Genomic DNA, 18,137 nt, shown 5'->3' with positions numbered 1-18,137 from the left:
CAATCCAGTGTAAACTGTGCTATTCCAGCTAGATCATCTGCTCTCAGATCTAGAGCAAAGATCAGAAGAAATGTTCTTCCAAATGGAACTGCTATGTAAATAAGAAATAGCTAACACTTGTGAGTATTTGTGTTGTGCTACATACTATCCTACTCCTCTCATCTAATCCTCACAACAATAGTTTAGTTCTATTTTTCAGAGGTGAAAAGTGAGGCATAGAAAAACAAATTATCCATAATCACACAGCAGTTTGGCTACAGAGTCCATGCTTTTAACCATCATGTCTCATTTTAACATTTTTATTTTAATTGTCCCTAAAGCCTTAAAAGGAACTGCAGGAGAACCTCCCCATCTCAAGCTTCTGCAAAGTTCCTTTTGCCATGTAAACATAACAGTCACAGGTTCCCAGGATTAGAATATAGACATTTTTGTGAGGCCACTATTTGTGCCTCATACTTTTAAATATGGAAAACTCTAAATGGCTACAGCTGTCCAAACCAAGTTTTCAATAACATCCCAGGGATGTTATTGAGCTGTCACTAAGAACTCCCAAGTAAGGGATTGATTAAAAAATAGTAACATTTGAACTTTGTACACTGAGCAGTGCACATTCACAGGAATGGACAGAGACTGAGTAGCCCAGATAGCAATATGATAGGTCTTTAACACTCATATAGCAGTGAGCAGCAGGACTGTGTTCATTTGGTTAATTCCACTTTCAGTTTTTACTGCAAGACAAAGGAAGCCATTGGTAGCTGGTGAGCCCCAAGTTGTACTGAACACAGAAAGCACGTCTTTTTCTGACTTATCTGCCCCCAACCACCTCTTATGCACCAACCAGAGTAAGCATGCTCTCACTGGTGTCAAAAAGAGTTGGAAGGAATTACTGAATTCAGTGTAATTTTCTGTGAGAGGGAGATTCTAAGCCTAAACCTAAAGACAACTCTGATAAAATAATGACAATGAATTGGAAGGTTTGGAACCATTTTACCACACTACTGTAATAGGGGATACCAAAAAGTCCATCTTGTTGATGGAAACTGTTTATTAACAGGTGGTACTTGGGTAAAAACTTAGGTTGCTCTATTTCATTGTGCTTCATCTGTGGAAAATAATTTATGAAGGTAGCTATGGATCCCCCAAATGGCTGTTTGTTAAACATAGACAAGTTTGCTTAAGAATGTTTTAAAAACTGTGTAAAAACATCTGACCTAGCCAAGAATGTTACAGCCTCTGCCACTGTGGAGAGGAAAGGGAATTGTGCAAGTAAGGCCTCTGCCTCTGCTGGGCACCCAACAGCACTGACACAGACCCAGCAATGAAACACCACTGTACCTGCAACAGGTACAGAAAAACAATGGGAGAACATCTGAAGCCCCTCACCCCCCCCCGCACATAACTTCTTTGTTCCAAGAGGGTGCTGAGAAAAATGAAGGTCTAAGTATCAAGTAGGATGGCCTCACATTCAATAGTCTCTGTGTAGCCATAGAGATCATGGAGAATCAGACAATAAAAGGACCACCAACCCAAGGATGAGTCTGGAGTGACATGGATATGAAGGTCAGTGGGATCCTTAAGGCCCTGTCCTCACATGCAGAAGAGGAAGTCATTCTTTTCTTTCAACTTTTTATTTTTGCTTTTTAAAAATTTCTATTGTTTATATTTCATATCATACCATAAGGACAATTTCTAGTCCAAAATTGGAAATGGCATGACAGTCTTTGTTCCAAAATAGTACATTATTGTCTAGGTAAGAACATTAAAAGAGGAAAATTACCAAAGATTATATTTTTTTAAAACACTGATTTGAATTTGCTTTTTACATGATATTGTACAAATGTTTGTCACAGGAATTTACTTCAATAAGAGGTGAGTCAGTCTTCATTTTGCCTTGGTGCTTGGTGAATTAAATGTCATGAATAAGGAGTACAAAATTTGTTGTCCATACTTTTAGGACAGAGATGGACATGATATCTAAAATGTAAACTAAGCACTATCATATGTGTGTGATTATATATTTATGTCTTCTTTGTTTTAGATTTATCATACTTGCAATTAAATTCAGATGTTTGATACTACCAATTCAAAGTCTGTCACACACATTTTTTAAGTGCACATTTCTTTGTAATTTTAAAATCCAATAAAAAGGATATATATAAAATAATATTTTCTATTATTTTGGGATAATTTTAACATAATTTAAAATAATGGTATTGTCAAATCATTATTTGGTCATAACATTTTGTAAATGGCACAAAACATGAAATGGGTCTTAAAAATCTAGCAAGAGAAAAATTTTGCAATTTGTACTGCACATCTGCAATTTGTACACACATACAAATTGTGTGAAAATATGAAAACACATGCACAATTTCTTTTGGTTGGTAACTGATTAGTAGTTGAGGAACTGCTCCAACCTTTCAAGATAAAGAGTAAAATCATAAGAAGTTTATTCACTTTGAAATTATATTAAAAGTTTGATAAAAATCTTAGGGGTCATTAGCATTCAAACAATAATATTTCTAGGTCTGTCAAAAATTATACTTTATTAAAGTTGTTTGTATATAGGTTATATGAGTATATTCTTGTTTTTATTTTCTTTATTGACTGGTACTAGAAATATGTATTTTTCTGTGTTCAGAAATGTGTGATTTGGATAATGGCTGAATTCTTAAGTGTCACCATCATATCTGGAAAAAAATAATAAATACTCTCACAAAACCTAAGATGAATCAGTGGGTATATGCTTCATACACAGATGCCATTTAGCATGCAAGGAAGAGTTACTACAGGTGTTGGGTTAAAAATTTGAGTGGCCAGAGGACTTTCAAGAAAAAGCAGGCCTGGGGCTGGGGATGTGGCTCAAGCGGTAGCGTGCTCGCCTGGCATGCCTGCGGCCCGGGTTCGATCCTCAGCACCACATACAAACAAAGATGTTGTGTCCGCCGATAACTGAAAAATAAATATTAAAATTCTCTCTCTCTCCTCTCTCACTCTCTCTTTTAAAAAAAAGAAAGAAAAAGCAGGCCAGATGTTGCTTAGAGCTTTGATGAAGAGCCTACTCAATAGACATTTCCTATGAACCAATTTCTGCAAAGCTCTGGAGAAAACCTTTTGACTTCAAGTGACAAGATTCGTGGATTAAAAAACAAAACAAACAAAACAAAACAAACTGAGCCAGACATAGTGCTGCATGCCTGTAATCCCAACAACTTGGCAAGTTAAGGCAAGAGAGGCCAGCGTGGGCAACTTAGCAAAACCCTGTTTCAAAATAAAAAAATAAATCAAAGAGCTGGGGATGTAGCTAGGTGGTAGAGCATCCCTGACTTCAATCCCCAGTACTACAAACAAACATGTAGAAACAAATTATAAAAAAGAAATCTTTCAAAACTGCTTGAGAGTAATAGAATATTAATAAGCCTTAAAACTATTGAAAAACAGCTAGGAGAACTACCAGATAACATTGAATGGTATTTTCCTTTCCTTTCAATATAAGTACATGACTGGATGAGGGACTCTGGCTCTGACTGTTTGGCTCAGTCTGAGAATTTGAGACTTTGAGAGAAAGGATGTGCTCGGAGAGCCAGAGTCTATCTGCACACTTTGGTGGTATTTACTGTTTAACCCTAAATATATTCTGAAATTCTGTGAAATAAGGATGCCCTAATATTCATGGAACAGCAATGAATATTTTGTTGCAGTTTTCAACTTCCTATATGCATGGGTAAGAAAAAAACTGCACTTTAGCTGAAAATGAAATACATATTTGCTTAACTCTCAAGTTCAACTCAGAATTGAATATTTATGCAGGAAAGAAACAAGTACAGGTTTGATATTAAAGAAGTTAAATTCACTCTTCATTTTGAGTTTCAAAAAAACATTTTTTGTACATATCTAAGACTATATAAAAGATGAATAACCAATACAAATCTAGAATAATGTTGAGATTGCTAGGCTTATGTTTAGGTCACTCAGAAACGTTTTTTTAAATTTTGTCTAAAATTGTGACATGGCTATTTGTGCATGTGGTACTAGGAAATGAATGTAGGGCTTCACACAGGTGAGGCAAGCACCCTACCACTGAGCTACATCCCTAGTTCTTTCTATTTTGAGACAAAGTTGCCCCCACTGGCCTCAAACTTGCAATCCTCCTGCCTCAATTTCTCAAGTAGCTAGGATTATAAGCATATAATCCTGGCCAGCTATTTTTTTTAAATTTGTATTACTTTGGTTTATCATTTAGAAGCTTTAATATTCAACATGATAAATAAATTTTCAGGTAATAAATAATAGGTTATAAATGTTTATCCTCTATTTAAATGAAATCTACTGAGATTACCTTAAGAAAATTAAACTACTATTTGGACTTAAGCCAGTTAGTGTTTAAAGCAGTACAAAAAAGTTACTGTCTTATGAGAATTGAAGGCTTTGAAAATGATAATAATGTCAAAGAAAGGTTCAACAATTTTTTATTCTTTTCAAGAAAGGTTGGATAAAAATCCATTTTTGATTTTAAATGGGAATAAACTACTCTTGATCATACCATATTCATATATTATACTTTATCTCATTAGCTTAACAGTAGTAGTGTTTACCATGTGTGTTTGTCAAAACTTATAAAGCTGTACATTAAAAAAGATGCCTTTTATATATGTAAGGGACACCTTAATAAATCTTTTTTTAAAAAGATCACAATAAGCTAGATGCTATAGCACAAGCCTGGAATCCAGGTGACTTGGGAGGCTGAGGCAGGAGGATCCCAAGTTTAAGACTAATCTCAGCAACTAAGTGAGGCCCTAAGCAACTAAGTGAAATCCTGTCTCAAAATAAAAAATAAAAAGGGCTGAGAATGTGGCTCACTGGTAAAGTACCCCTGTGTTAAATCCTCAGTACCAAAAAAAAAAAAAAGTACAACAAACTTACAATTATATAAATTACATAAAATAAAGGTAATAAAAATGTTATAATTCTTAGAAGCACCCTGCCATGATAATGTAGACACAACAGCCTTATCACGAATGAAATCTTGGATGTCCACAGTATAACAATTTTTTTCCCATTCTATAATTAAGTTAAAGGTCAAATTGTTCTTCAATGACATTTTCAATTTTATAATGACACAGGCCCTGGAAAATATGATCAAAAATCAAATATAGCCAATTGAACTATATGTACTCTTTCTTACTTTGAGGAAAATAATTCATGGAATAGAAAGGTTTAGTTAGCTTTCTGTATCTCTGAAATAAAATACCAAAATGCTATATCAGAATAAAAAAATGTAATTACTTTGGGCTTAATCTTTCATAGCAAATAGACTTAATTTACAGAGTTTCTTTTCAACTCAGCAACCTGAACCCCATAAAGACCTGTCCATTTCATGACTTACATCATCTGCTTTAAGGATCTTGTTTGCTACAGAAGTATAACTAGTGAACAAATAACCAAACCCAGAAATTTATAGAACTGGAATCTATTTCAATTACAGCATGTGGTTTGAAAAGGAAATAAAAAATGCAGAAAAATTTTAGCAAATTTATTTACCACATCATCTCAGCAATCTTGAATTTCCTACAAATATAACAAGTAAAATATAGCTCTTTATTCATAAAGACAAGCATATTGGAAATAATTACCTTGTACCAAAGAAACACTAACAATAACATTTTATAGTGATTGTAATTTTTCTAATAATCCTATGGTGTAGGACTGTTAGCATCATTTATAGGTGATAATGAAAATACAGTAGCCACCACTACCCCAGCAAATGAAAAGTATAATGCCAAATGATTTGTATGTGGTGCCTAATTTTCATTGTAACCCTATGAATTAGACATTGTCAACATCTCTTTTTATAAAGAATTAAGTACAGTCACTTAACTACTGATTGGCAGATGTTAGACTCAAAAGCGCAGGTATGTTATTGGTCTAAGCCTATACTGTTTATATTTCAAACGTCTTCTACCAAAGAGTATTTAAATTACTGAAATATGACTTTAATTATGAAGTTTTCTGGATGATATGTATATTATATTTAATTATACCATAAAGCATAGAGTCTTTTAAAAAAATGCATCACAATAGTACAGTGCTATTTCTACACTTCCAAAAATGAACTAATTCATCAGAAGTAAAAACTGTGCACTGTATAAGAACAGAAGAAAGTATAGAAGTAGAAGAGGCAAATAATTTACTCAGGGTGCTTGACTAGGGTATTTTACAACCTTGTCAAGATCTTCCAAAAATCAAAAGGACTTGCTATGTATTCTTTATTTCCCTGTTAAGGGCAACTGTTTAGTATCTATTCCTCCAGGTCCAGGTTTCACAATCATATATGATTATTTAAAGAACAGCTAGATATATAAAGAAAAGAATTAACATAGCAAACAGTTACTCTAGAAAGCCTACTTACAATGTTGGTCTATGGCTAGCATCTGGGAACCTGGATTTCAGCAGGAGTCCCATCATGCCCTGTTAAGAAGATCACTGTGCCTAAACCGTCCATGCAAACAATATGGTTTGTGCTGAACACTTGCTTTCTTCCTGGAGTCTGTAGTTTTGGTTCATGCTAACCCCAATAAGTGTCTTGTGCACTGAATCTCTACAGTGCTTCCCCAATAGACAATATTTTTTCATTTCACAGGTGTGAAAGAATGTTGAGAGAATCAAATACATATTTGACTCTGCTGGGAGAGGACTCTTAGAAGTTTGGTTTCCTCTGGAATTTGCCTGTGTGCCTTTACCCTTTGCTGATTTTGTTCTTGTGTTTTCTTGTTGTAATGACTCAGAATACAACTGTGAGTACAGCTATATGCTGAGTCCTGTGGGTATTCCTAGCCAATCACTAAAATGGGATGTTTTGAGGATCCCTGACACAAATAGTAAGATACTTTCACAATAAACCGATAGCTACCGCTAACAGAATGGCCATGATAATTTGCTTAAGATTGGCAAACCTGGAGATGTTTTACCCGCCACTAACAAGTACAAAAGTAAGTTCCAAACACCTGACCTTGAATTATATAATGTACATTTTTTGTACCCACCAGGCACTCTAGCAGGAAAAGAATTAGGAGACCCTGCTCCAGCACCACCTTCTTCTTCATCTTCTTCAAATTCCAAATGCTCTTCCTCACCAGGGGCTAAAATTCTCCTATATAAAAAAGGACAGAAAAATTAGTGAGCTACTCCACTTAATACACCAGCTAACCCTCATAGCCACTAACTTCCCAGATAAGATGCTGATTATTAGGTTGATGTTGATATAAATGTCAATGTCAATCATCTCATTGCTACCAGTCATATCACCAATACCAAATTTGATAGGGAAAAAATACATAAATATTTGAAAAACAGGCATAAAATAGATAATAAAATCAGAAGACAAAATATGGATGCTTATTTATTTACCTTAATGGGCTAGGCTGAACATCAAATGGAAATTCTTTATTATATTTGAGAATATTTTTTAGGACTAGAATAAAGACATAGACAAACATTAGTCTTATATCTTAGTCTTACATGTTATGTAAGTCTTATATATTAGTTAGTCTTATATGTTATATCTTAAATTGATACTTTTAATCTATTTTATAGTGTATTAAGCACACATTAATATATGTATTTTAAATTCTGAGCTTCACTATCATTTTAAGACTCTGCAATTGACTACTGAGTGTCTTAGCAAAATAAAAATGTCCATAGTGGACTGCAGGTACCAGTATTTTCAGAGTACTGTAAGATCTCCAAGGAAAGTCTCAGAGCCCTCATAGAAAATGAACCATAAAATAGTTCTCCAATGTACAAGGTCCTAGGTGATATGGGGTACCAGTGAAAGAGAATACCTCTTCTCCTGAAGTATTTTAATTAAAAGATTGATACTGAAGATGATTAATTAAAGAGAAATAGATAATCACATCTTATTCTTTATCCTAAATAGATTTCCCTCAATACTTATCACACTGGTAAGGTTTGTAGCAGCAAGGTTATAATTCCAATATTCCTTTTATGATGAAATTTATTGTATATGTGTGCACACATATATACATGCATATATATATGTGTGTTTGTATATATATATATATATTTACACGTGTGTACACACACATACACATACACACACACACACACAGCAGACTTTCTCCTCAGGGAAGTCATCAAACAACATAATGCTATCACCTCTTGTGTCCTGGTTGATTACTTTCTGGCATGTAAGCCTACAGACAGATGTTCTACAATTCTATCTGTATCTGGAAAAGTATTTTATGAAATTTATTGTTTCATTTCCCAATTTATGGGTTCCTAGTGACTACCTGCAATTATTTCAAGGTGAATATTTAGCATTATTAATTGGGCAACCCATGGTTTTTACTCTAATTACTCAGACTTTAATTTTGGAGTCTTGCAGATTTCAGTTAAAAGGAGTATGGCATATTGGGTTCCTAAATAAGGAAATTCAAAAAGAACAGGTTGTAATTACATAACTTATTCCAATAGGAGTCAATCATACAGTGAGAAAGAAGTTGGAAACTTGTACCCAGATTCTCATTACTCACTCTTATTCTCTCTCCCTTTAGCTCTTCTTCATTCTTTATCTCTTTCTTCTTCTCAACAAATGCATACCGAGTACTCACAATGTTCCAATCACTGTTTTAGGTGCTAAAGATACACAGTAATCAAGAACTCATATTTGGACCTTAGACCTTACTAAGGAAAAGTAGACAATAAATATGCCAACAAATAAACAAGATAATGTAAGATGTGATTAGTGGTATGAAGGATACAAGCAGGATGCTGTGTAAAAGCAGAGAGAACCTGGTAGAGTAGCTAAGGTAGACAGGGTGCCTTTCAAAACTAAACTGTAAGAAGACATTTGAGCCAAGACCTGAGATGAGAGGAATCATCCATAAGTGGCTCTAGCATAAGGCTTCCCAGGTATTAAAGAACAGGCTGGAGCAACAACAAAGGTTCCAAGTAGGAAACAGTTTGCCTTATTCAAGGCACAGAAAGGACTGTGGGAACTTAAGTCTGACAAGCAAAGGGGAAGCAGCAGGAGATCAAAGTAGAAGGTTTAAACCAAAACCTAGCCCTACAATTACAACAATAACTTGAACATTTACATAAATACTCTAATCTCCCAGTTCTAAAATGAGAATGCTACTTCCTTTACAGGCTATTGAGAGAATTACAGCCTAAATAAATGTATACAAAATGGCAAGGGAAAATCTAAAATGGACATTCACTCTCTTCATGACCTTTTTGATCTAGTTGACTAGAATCCTAATATTTCTTATCTCACTAAGAAGTACTGTTTATTTTTTAATACAAGAACATATTTTCTATACTTCTGCATGATCATTGTTACTAAACTATTAAATCAACTCAATATTAATAAGTAATATTAATAAATATTGATCACTTACACAACAATGGAATAGATACCAAGAATGGGGAGCAGGTAACAAAAAGATCATGTCTCACTCATACCAGAAACAAACACACAGAAATGATCATATTGCAATAAGAGTTTAATGAAATGAGCAAAAAAATCAACCATTAAAAATGTATATAACAATAATTTTTAAAAGCTGATCCTGCTATGGTGGCATGTGTCTGTAATCCCAGGTACCAAAAGCCTGAGTCAGGAGGACTAGAAGTTCATCTGCCTAAGCAATGTAGGGAGACCCTGTCTCAAAATAAAAATAAAACAATAAAAGGGCTGGGGTTGTAGTTCAGTGGTAGAGTGCTTGCCTTGCACATGTGGCAATGGGTTCAATCCTTAGCACTACATGAAATGAATAAATAAAATAAAGGTATTGTGTCCATCTACAACTAAAAATGTTTTAAAAAATAAAAATAAAAAGGACTGGAAATATAGCTCAGTGGTAGAGCACCTCTGGGTTCAATCCCCAGTACGTCAAAAACAAACAAAAAAGTTGAAAAATATCTTGGTTATTAAGAATATCTTGGCTGAGTGTGGTAGCGCACACCTGTAATCCCAGAGGCTTAGGAGGATTAAGAATTCAAAGCCAGCCTCAGCAAAAGTGAGGCATAAGCAACTCAGTGAGACCCTGTCTCTAAATAAAATACAAAATAGGGCTGGGGATGTGGCTCAGTGGTTATCTTGCATTTGTATTGTAACAGAATAATTAAATAGTATTTTCATTTCTTTGGTATCAAAGCTCTGAAGAGGAAGTATTTGCTTTAGAATAATAGCTTTGTTATATTATTTTTACAAGTTAAAGTACTATGAAACATTTAATTTATGTGAATAGCTTTAGAACAAATTTAAATAGCTTTAAAACAAATTCTGTTTTACTTTCTATAACTGTATTATAGGTTTACATTTTCAACAACTATGGAATAACAGATTCTATTGTTCTTTTAAAATAGCTTAAACTTTACATAGAGTTTTCTTTATACCAATACTAGCAATGATGTCTTAGGAGGAATTGAAGAGGAGCTTGAATTTTAGAAAAGACATTATCATAAGTATGAAGCATGTCATGGGTTGGAGATTCATTGGCTGATTTGGTAGGACTTACACACTTTGGATCACTACATGGCAGACATCTGATGCTACTCCACCATGGAAAATTCAGCACTCCCAGCCTTTCTCTTGGAGCACAGACCTACCAACCTCCTGAAGCTAACCCTCAAAAGATGACACACAGGCAAATATCAAAATGCATTTTGCTTTTGGTGACTGACGCGTTTCATTTTTGTGGTAGGAAAATGGGCAGCTGCCTCAATTTTGAAAGGTTATTTTTTAAATTATAGGAAAAGATTCCTTCAAAACATTCAAATCTATTTAACTCAACACAATCTTGCCAAGTTCATACTACACTTAAAGCATTCAATAGGCTCTGGGGTGGGGGAAGAGTTCATTCAAATCTCTTTGAGGACTAAAACAAATACAAGTGAAAATAACACATGTGAGAATCTGACAATGGATAGTTAAAATGATTCTATACAGGAGAGGAGGCAGAGTTTAATTATGCCTCTATAGAGACAGCAGAGAAAGCTTTCAGGGAGAGGTGGGATTTCTGTGAAGCCTTGAAGGGTGGCTTAACAGAAGGGAATTTTGCAGGGTGGTGGTGGGGAGATATGCTTGAGTAAGCAGCAGTACATTACTGCAATTAACATAAGAAAAAATGGCTCAGACTTTCACAATCATAGTTTTAGTATTTTCAGCAGAATTTAAAAGATTTCAAAATGTTCAAGTAAAGAATACATCAGCCTAATAAACCAGCCAAGAGCTAGTGATGTAGCTCAGTGGTAGAGGATTTGCCTTATATGGGAAATGCCCTGGGTTCGATCCCCAGCACCACACACACGCATTAAATTTAAAAAAACCTTTTTTTAAAAGAAAGGAAACCAGTTAAGTTCAACATATTAAAAGTTAGAATTCACTATTTTCCTTAGAAGAGGCTTAACATTTTAAAAAGAAAGCTTGAATAAGTATACTTAATCTGAAATATTACTAAATACCAATTTGTAGAAAATATTTAATTCCAACTCAATAATTTACTCACAACAAGTGCCCTGCTTGGATAAATTCCAAATTACAGAGTCTACCCTACTGAAATACAGAATACTCACTTATGTTTCTTTGAGAAGCAACAGCAAATTAAAATCATCTAAAAAGATAACTATCAAGAAGGGAAAAGTACAAATGAAAAACATTATATAAAGTATAATAAAGTGAATCTCCAAAATACTCTTTCCATTTCTATTCCAAATCTTTTTTAAAAAGCCAAAAAAGTAATAGATTTTAACCTGATCTTCGACTAATACATGGGTCAATAATTTCTTAGGAATTTGAACTGGAGAGCTGTACTTAGGAATGATGTAGTACAGCACCACTACAGATATTACTAACAGCATAGTGAAAGAACCAATCCAGGTGACCCTAAAACTCATTGCTGGGATTTACAAGCTAGTGTCAGTGTTGTCCTTAGCAGAATGTTACTTAGAGGATTCGAGTGCTTAGCATATAGATGCTATTCTAAAAAAAAAAAAAAAGGCAATTAATGAAAGATCTTGTGAGGCAATAGAAGTACTTGAGTATGCTCAGAGGAAGAGAAGAGATAATAAATATATGAAATAAACATCCACAGTCTTTACGGCCACTCTGTGTATCTATAAGATTCTTAAATTTTGTTTGGAAACAAACAACTAATAGGAAATCGTGACTGAATAAGAAGCCAAAATCCTAATAATTTTTATCATAAAAAACTGAGGGCTGGTGACATAGTTTATGGTAAAGCACTTGTCTAACATGCCCAAAGCCCTTAGTTCAATCCCCTGCATCATCTCTCTCTCTCTCTCTCTCTCTCTCTCTCTCTCTCTCTCTCTCTCTCTCTCTCTCTACACACACACACACACACACACACACACACTCACACACAAACATAATTTTCAGTAGAACCACCATATAAACAACTGTTGCAATCTTCTATTTAAAGCCATCAATGTGTTTTTCTCAAAATAATCTTATATGTAGTCAGTCATAAAAGATCATATATCATATGAGTCCATTTCAATAAAATGTCTACAATAGGACAATTTATAGACAGAAATCAAACTAATGGTTTCATAGGGCTGGGAATTGGAAGGGATTTTAGGGGGATGGCAAGAAGTGAATGACTGCTTATGGGAATAGGGTTTCTTCTTGTGGTGATGAAAATGTCCTAAAATTGATTGTGGTGATGTCTGCATAACTCTTCCAATTTACTAAAAAAATTGAATGATACGTTAAATTGGTGAATTGTGCTTTATATAAATTATATCTCAATCTTATACAAAGTATTTATTAATGCTTTTGAGAAATAAAGTTTTAGGTACAAAAAAACCCCAAAATTTGTGAGAAATATTACATTGATTAGTATCCTTATATACATTGGATATAGGCATAAGAACTATTTCTGAATATAAGTTGTGTCTCTTATAACATCTCCAACTCTTATGATCTAGGGCTGGAGATGTAGCTCAGTGGTGAAATACTTGCCTAGCATGTGTGAGGTCATGGGTTTGATCCCCAGAACCACAAAGAAAACAAAACTTTATGATCTGGATTACATAAAGAAACCAAAACTATTAAAATGACAGAATTCTTGCCATATTCAGAAGAATGGTGTTCTGAAGAAATGAAATATGATCATCTAAAACTGTGGAAAAGCCACCAGAATCACAACAAATCTGCTATGCATTCCTTTGTTGTTGTCTGTTGTTGTTGTTAACTTCTCTTTTCCAACCCAAACAACAGAAAATCAGATCCCCTTCAGTATACTCTGAGAATCCTTTTTCTATCCTGGATCTGCAATACAATCACATTTCAGCTATCTCAATAATATATGTCTTTGTTAGAATTGCTATAATGAATTAGATATTGGCAGTTTGTGGAATTTATAGGAACATTCTATTTAGTTCTTTTTTGGCAGGGGGTACTGGGATTAAACTCAGGGGCACTTGACCACTGAGCCACATCCCCAGCCCTATTTTGTATTTTATTTAGAGACAGGGTCTCACTAAGTTGCTTAGTGCCTTGCTTTGCTAGGGTTGGATTTGAATTTGATATCCTTCTGCCTCAGCCTCCCGAGCGGCTGTGATTACAGGCATGCGCCACTGTGCAAGGCTCTCTTTAGTTCTTAAATTAATATTTTATCTCTTACTCAAAGCATGTTTACATTAAAAGGATTGCACTAGTGTGAACTGAGATACACTGACAAATGTTCTGAGATTTAGGCCCTGCTCAGTTACTGGAGATTGAAGTGAAACAGGACAAACAAATCATTTCATTTCTTTCCTCAATAGAGAATGTGATCACAAGTCTGAGACTCCTTTCTGTTTGAAAATGCTTTGATTTTATGATTCCCTACTTAAAAATCTTACTTAGTTGGATAAATAAAATCTACTATTTCCTAGTCACATAAATGCACTGAGATGTGCAATCTTATCTCAATAAAAAAAGAGTACAGGAGCTGGGTTATAGTTCAGTTGGCAGAGCATTTGCCTTGCATGTGTGAGGTACTGGATTCGATCCTCAACACCACATAAAAACAAATAAATAAAATAAAGGTATTGTATCTGTCTACAACTAAAAAAGTTTTTTTTTTTTAAAAAGGCTACATTAACTTACATTCATTCAGTTATTCACACTGTGCCTTTGCCCATACTGCAGACAGTTCTAAGAGAGCAATCATTTGAAGCAGCAGAAAGGCTTTATTTGGGAATATCCTAACCAACAAGATAACTGAAGGAATTGTTTACTTTTTAAAATTTTGAAGAAGGGAAAAAATGGAGACAACAAAAAAAAAACACTTTGTAATGCATTCCCAACATTCAGACTGTAGTTTTCAATAACATGTAATGTGAATGGGCATTAATGACTGTAACCTTATATTCTCTACTGGACTCTACTGAAAATGTTTATCAAAATAATTATAATCTTATTAAAGCCATTAAGACAAATTAAAGGTTAATTTGGATATTTAGATGAAGTACAACATATATATTCTATAATAAAGATTAAATCCAAATGGTAATTAAAAATACAAATATTGTAGGAATTTTAAAAGCACCAAAAAATAAGAGAAATAAATCCAATCACTTTCTGTGCTAAACAATCTTAATATTCACAACAGACAAAACTCTCTTCCTAAAAAAATATCACTAAAAATATAAAACAAAACTTACTTGGTTCTAGCTTCTTCAGGTCCTCCAGTTTAAATTCTTCCTGGGACTGTGTGGAGTAAATTTAAAATATGCATATTATATCTTTTCATTACAAAGATTTCACTGCACCCTATGTCTTTTAAATGGTAAGAATAAAATATTTAAAATAAATATATTTCTTGTTTTGAAGATAGAAAATGAAAAGTTCCAAACTGATTTTTGGAATATTCAAGCTAATAGAAACAGAAAAAATTAGAATCATATCTTTTATTTCTACCGTTTACAAAGTATGAACTAAATCATTTAAGTGTGAGTTCAACTGATCAATTCCAATTGTTATAAAACCCTTCTGAGATAATATTGCTTTGGGCATGAATGTCTAATATCTTATCAGAATAATTTAGAATAATTCATTTAAAAAAATCCATTTATCTGTAAAGCTGCACTTCGCAATTCCAAGCATGTTGCAATTTTGCCTATGGTTTTCTGTAGGAAAAAAATGCTATAAATCCCAAGATAATTTTAACTGTCAGTTACTAAAATCAAGAATTTTTATCTATAAGAGATCTATAGGGACTGGGATTTTAGCTCAGTGGTTGAACACTTGCCTCACATGTGTGAGGCACTGGGCTCGATCCTCAGTACCACATAAAAATAAATAAATAAAACAAAGATATAGTGTCCATCTACAATTTAAAAAATTTACAAAAGAGATCTATACTTCTTTAAATAAATTAATCTTCCTTTTCTAGCACCTTGCAGATTTTAGAGAAGAGAATCAGAAGACAAAGGGCTGAGAAGTGGGAGAGAGATGAGTATATATTCTCTTCTAAACTAATATGCCACAACCAATTCTAAATCAAGTTTGGTTTGATGATAGGTCTAGATATGAGTTAATTATATATAATTTAATTATATATTATTTTAATTATATATAATTTAATTATATATAATTTAATTAGATATGGTCTGCAGTTACACCTGGCAGCCAGAAATGCCTCCTGGGCAGGTATTATAAATAATATGTTCCTCAGAAATCAGGCTTCCAGGAAAGGAGGAGGTACAGACCACTTCACAGGTAGAGGTCACTGGAGTTTTAGGAAGGAAAGACCTTTTAAAGTCACTTAAGAGTTCTCTAATCTCTCATTTCTTATATAAGGAAAACCAGGCCCAGATCCAAAGCCAGGATGCAAGACTTAAGTCTTCTGACTCTAGGTCTCAGCTCTCTCCCCTAGGTCCTGCAGCCTCCTGGATCTTTTGGAGTACAAGATCTGGGGGTTTTTATAACCAATGACAAGCTGGACAGCTATAAATTAAAGAATCAATAGCATTATCAACAACAACTCTAGTCTCAGAATAATAAAGAAAATGAAGAAAAAGTTAATTTTTTCCTCATCACTTAACAAGGTTCATTTTTTGATATTAACCTGTTTGTTTTGTAATTTTAAAATGTTTTAGGAGGTCAAAAGACTTTAATCTCAGGCCATGTGGCTCACATGTTCTACTCCTAAGCAACAAATGCTGGAGAAATCTAACTAATTGAAGGCAAATAGGTGACTAAAATATGGGATCATTAAAACTTTTTTACATTTTTTATTGTCTTCATATTCATAACATACTTCATTAACTATTAATTTATGTACCTGGATATCTAAGATTCTATTCATCAAGATTTAGATATTTTAAGTCTTAATTCAATGATGCCAGCTGATCACTTCCTAATCAGTTCCTAGATAGATTTCACAAATCTTACAGAAGTGGGATAGTGTATAGTCTTTGTTCCTTTCCTTAAGCATATCAGCTATTTCCTTTGTGATAATTATTTTCCAGGACTAACATCCTAAGTCTCTTAAATCTATTGTGGATATTAGCACTTACTAAGGAAAAACGAAAAACACCCTTTCAAATTGTAGTAACATAATTTTTTTTAAGTAGATTTTAAATATTTTAAAAATACAAATATATTTGGGCAAGAAATACAGCTAACCCTCTGGGGGCTTTTTCTCCCCAAACTCCTGGAACTAAGAATCAATAAACACAGGCCTATGGATTAAAAACTTGCTTAAGTTTAATTAAAAAGTTATGCAAAAAATTACTCCCATTTCCCCTTGTGCAAAAAAAGAAAAGTATTAATAAGACTGAATTAGGTCACCAGGGTTTTCACACTGCCTTTTCTTAAGAGATGAGGAAAAGGGGGATAGTAGAGGATAGGAAAGGTAGCAGAATACAACAGTTACTAATAGGGCATTATGTAAAATTGTGGCTGTGTAACCAATGTGATTCTGCAATCTGTATTTGGGGTAAAAATGGGAGTTCATAACCCACTTGAATCTAATGTATGAAATATGAAATGTCAAGAGCTTTGTAATGTTTTGAACAACCAATAATAAATAAATAAATAAATAAAAATAAAATAAAATTTATTCAAAAAAAAAGAGATGAAGAAAAGACTAACACATATTTTTCACTATCTACAAGATTAAAAATTGACTTAACACTACTTACTCTGAACCAGGAGAAAATGGGTGTTGTTTCCTCCCATTTCTTCTCTTCTTTTAGAATAAGTTACTTTAAAGTATCCCCTTTTACATAATCTCTATCAGGGAATCAACTTGACATACAAAAATTTTAATTCAAGGAAGAAAGAACAGTAGTGAAACATTTTGCAATCTTATATGTTTATTTAGCTGACAGGTCTGTATGCCAAGTTCTTGACTTGACCTAATTTTTTTTCCATTTGTTTTTTGGTTTGGGGGGTTTTGTGTGTGTTTTCTTTTTTGCTTTGAGAGGTGATACATAAAGAGTTATGAAAATTCAGAGTTAAGCATTGAGGTGGAATGCACTTATTCCCAATCCTTCTGTTTTTCCAAGTGACTCGGAACAAACTCCAGTCTTTGGGTTACCCATGCTTTTCAACTAAAGTGTGGATGACTTCCGTTAGAGTTAAATAAGGCCTAAATAGTTAAGAAAAGAAATTCATTAAGTGATAAGTTATATATCTGTATAAATGTTCACTTAATGTTAGGCAAAGCATGATCAATCTGATTTTTTTTTACTTAAATATAACAGTTTTTTGTTTATTTTTCTGCTTAATGGACTCAAGAGCAATTTCATTTGGAATTGAATATATCTAGATATTATTTGATGGTACCTTTTGCTCTTCTGTGAATTCAGAATTGTTGTGTTGAGCTTGGGCCGCTTTTTGTAGATGTCTTGCTAATCTGTAAGAAAACATTTTTTTTAAAAGGACTGAAAGCAAACTATCTCAACTGCAACAAAGTAAAACAAATTAAATCTCTTAAAAACAATAAAGTACATAATACTTCGTTCTGTTTTTGAAGTAATTACACATTTTCAAGGCAAATCTACATTACCCTGAGAATCAAACTTTTTACAAAAAAAAGTTTGTACAAAATAATGATGCAATAAGATACTTTTCATACCATTTCACTGGGACAAATTTC

The 18,137-nt window shown here is 33.5% G+C and overlaps 1 protein-coding gene across 1 annotated transcript in view; it reads right to left on the bottom strand.

Moving 5' to 3' along the window:
- The window catches only part of LOC144373894 (axin interactor, dorsalization-associated protein-like), a 30,447-nt gene extending 12,539 nt beyond the window's left edge, over window positions 1–17,908 (bottom strand). Inside the window, exons 1-5 of the mRNA XM_078036878.1 lie at window positions 17,825–17,908; window positions 15,106–15,159; window positions 14,695–14,749; window positions 7,408–7,471; window positions 7,044–7,150 (exon numbers count right to left, since the gene is read on the bottom strand). Of these exons, the coding sequence (XP_077893004.1) occupies window positions 7,044–7,150; window positions 7,408–7,471; window positions 14,695–14,749; window positions 15,106–15,159; window positions 17,825–17,908 (364 nt within the window). The remainder of the gene's footprint in view (window positions 1–7,043; window positions 7,151–7,407; window positions 7,472–14,694; window positions 14,750–15,105; window positions 15,160–17,824) is intronic.
- Between the last annotated feature and the right edge of the window lie 229 nt (window positions 17,909–18,137).

The sequence above is a fragment of the Ictidomys tridecemlineatus genome, unplaced genomic scaffold (assembly GCF_052094955.1).
Source record: "Ictidomys tridecemlineatus isolate mIctTri1 unplaced genomic scaffold, mIctTri1.hap1 Scaffold_52, whole genome shotgun sequence".
Classification (NCBI taxonomy): Eukaryota; Metazoa; Chordata; class Mammalia; order Rodentia; family Sciuridae; genus Ictidomys; species Ictidomys tridecemlineatus.
Note: the sequence above shows the minus strand (reverse complement) of the source record. Positions and strands in the feature narration are given on the sequence as shown.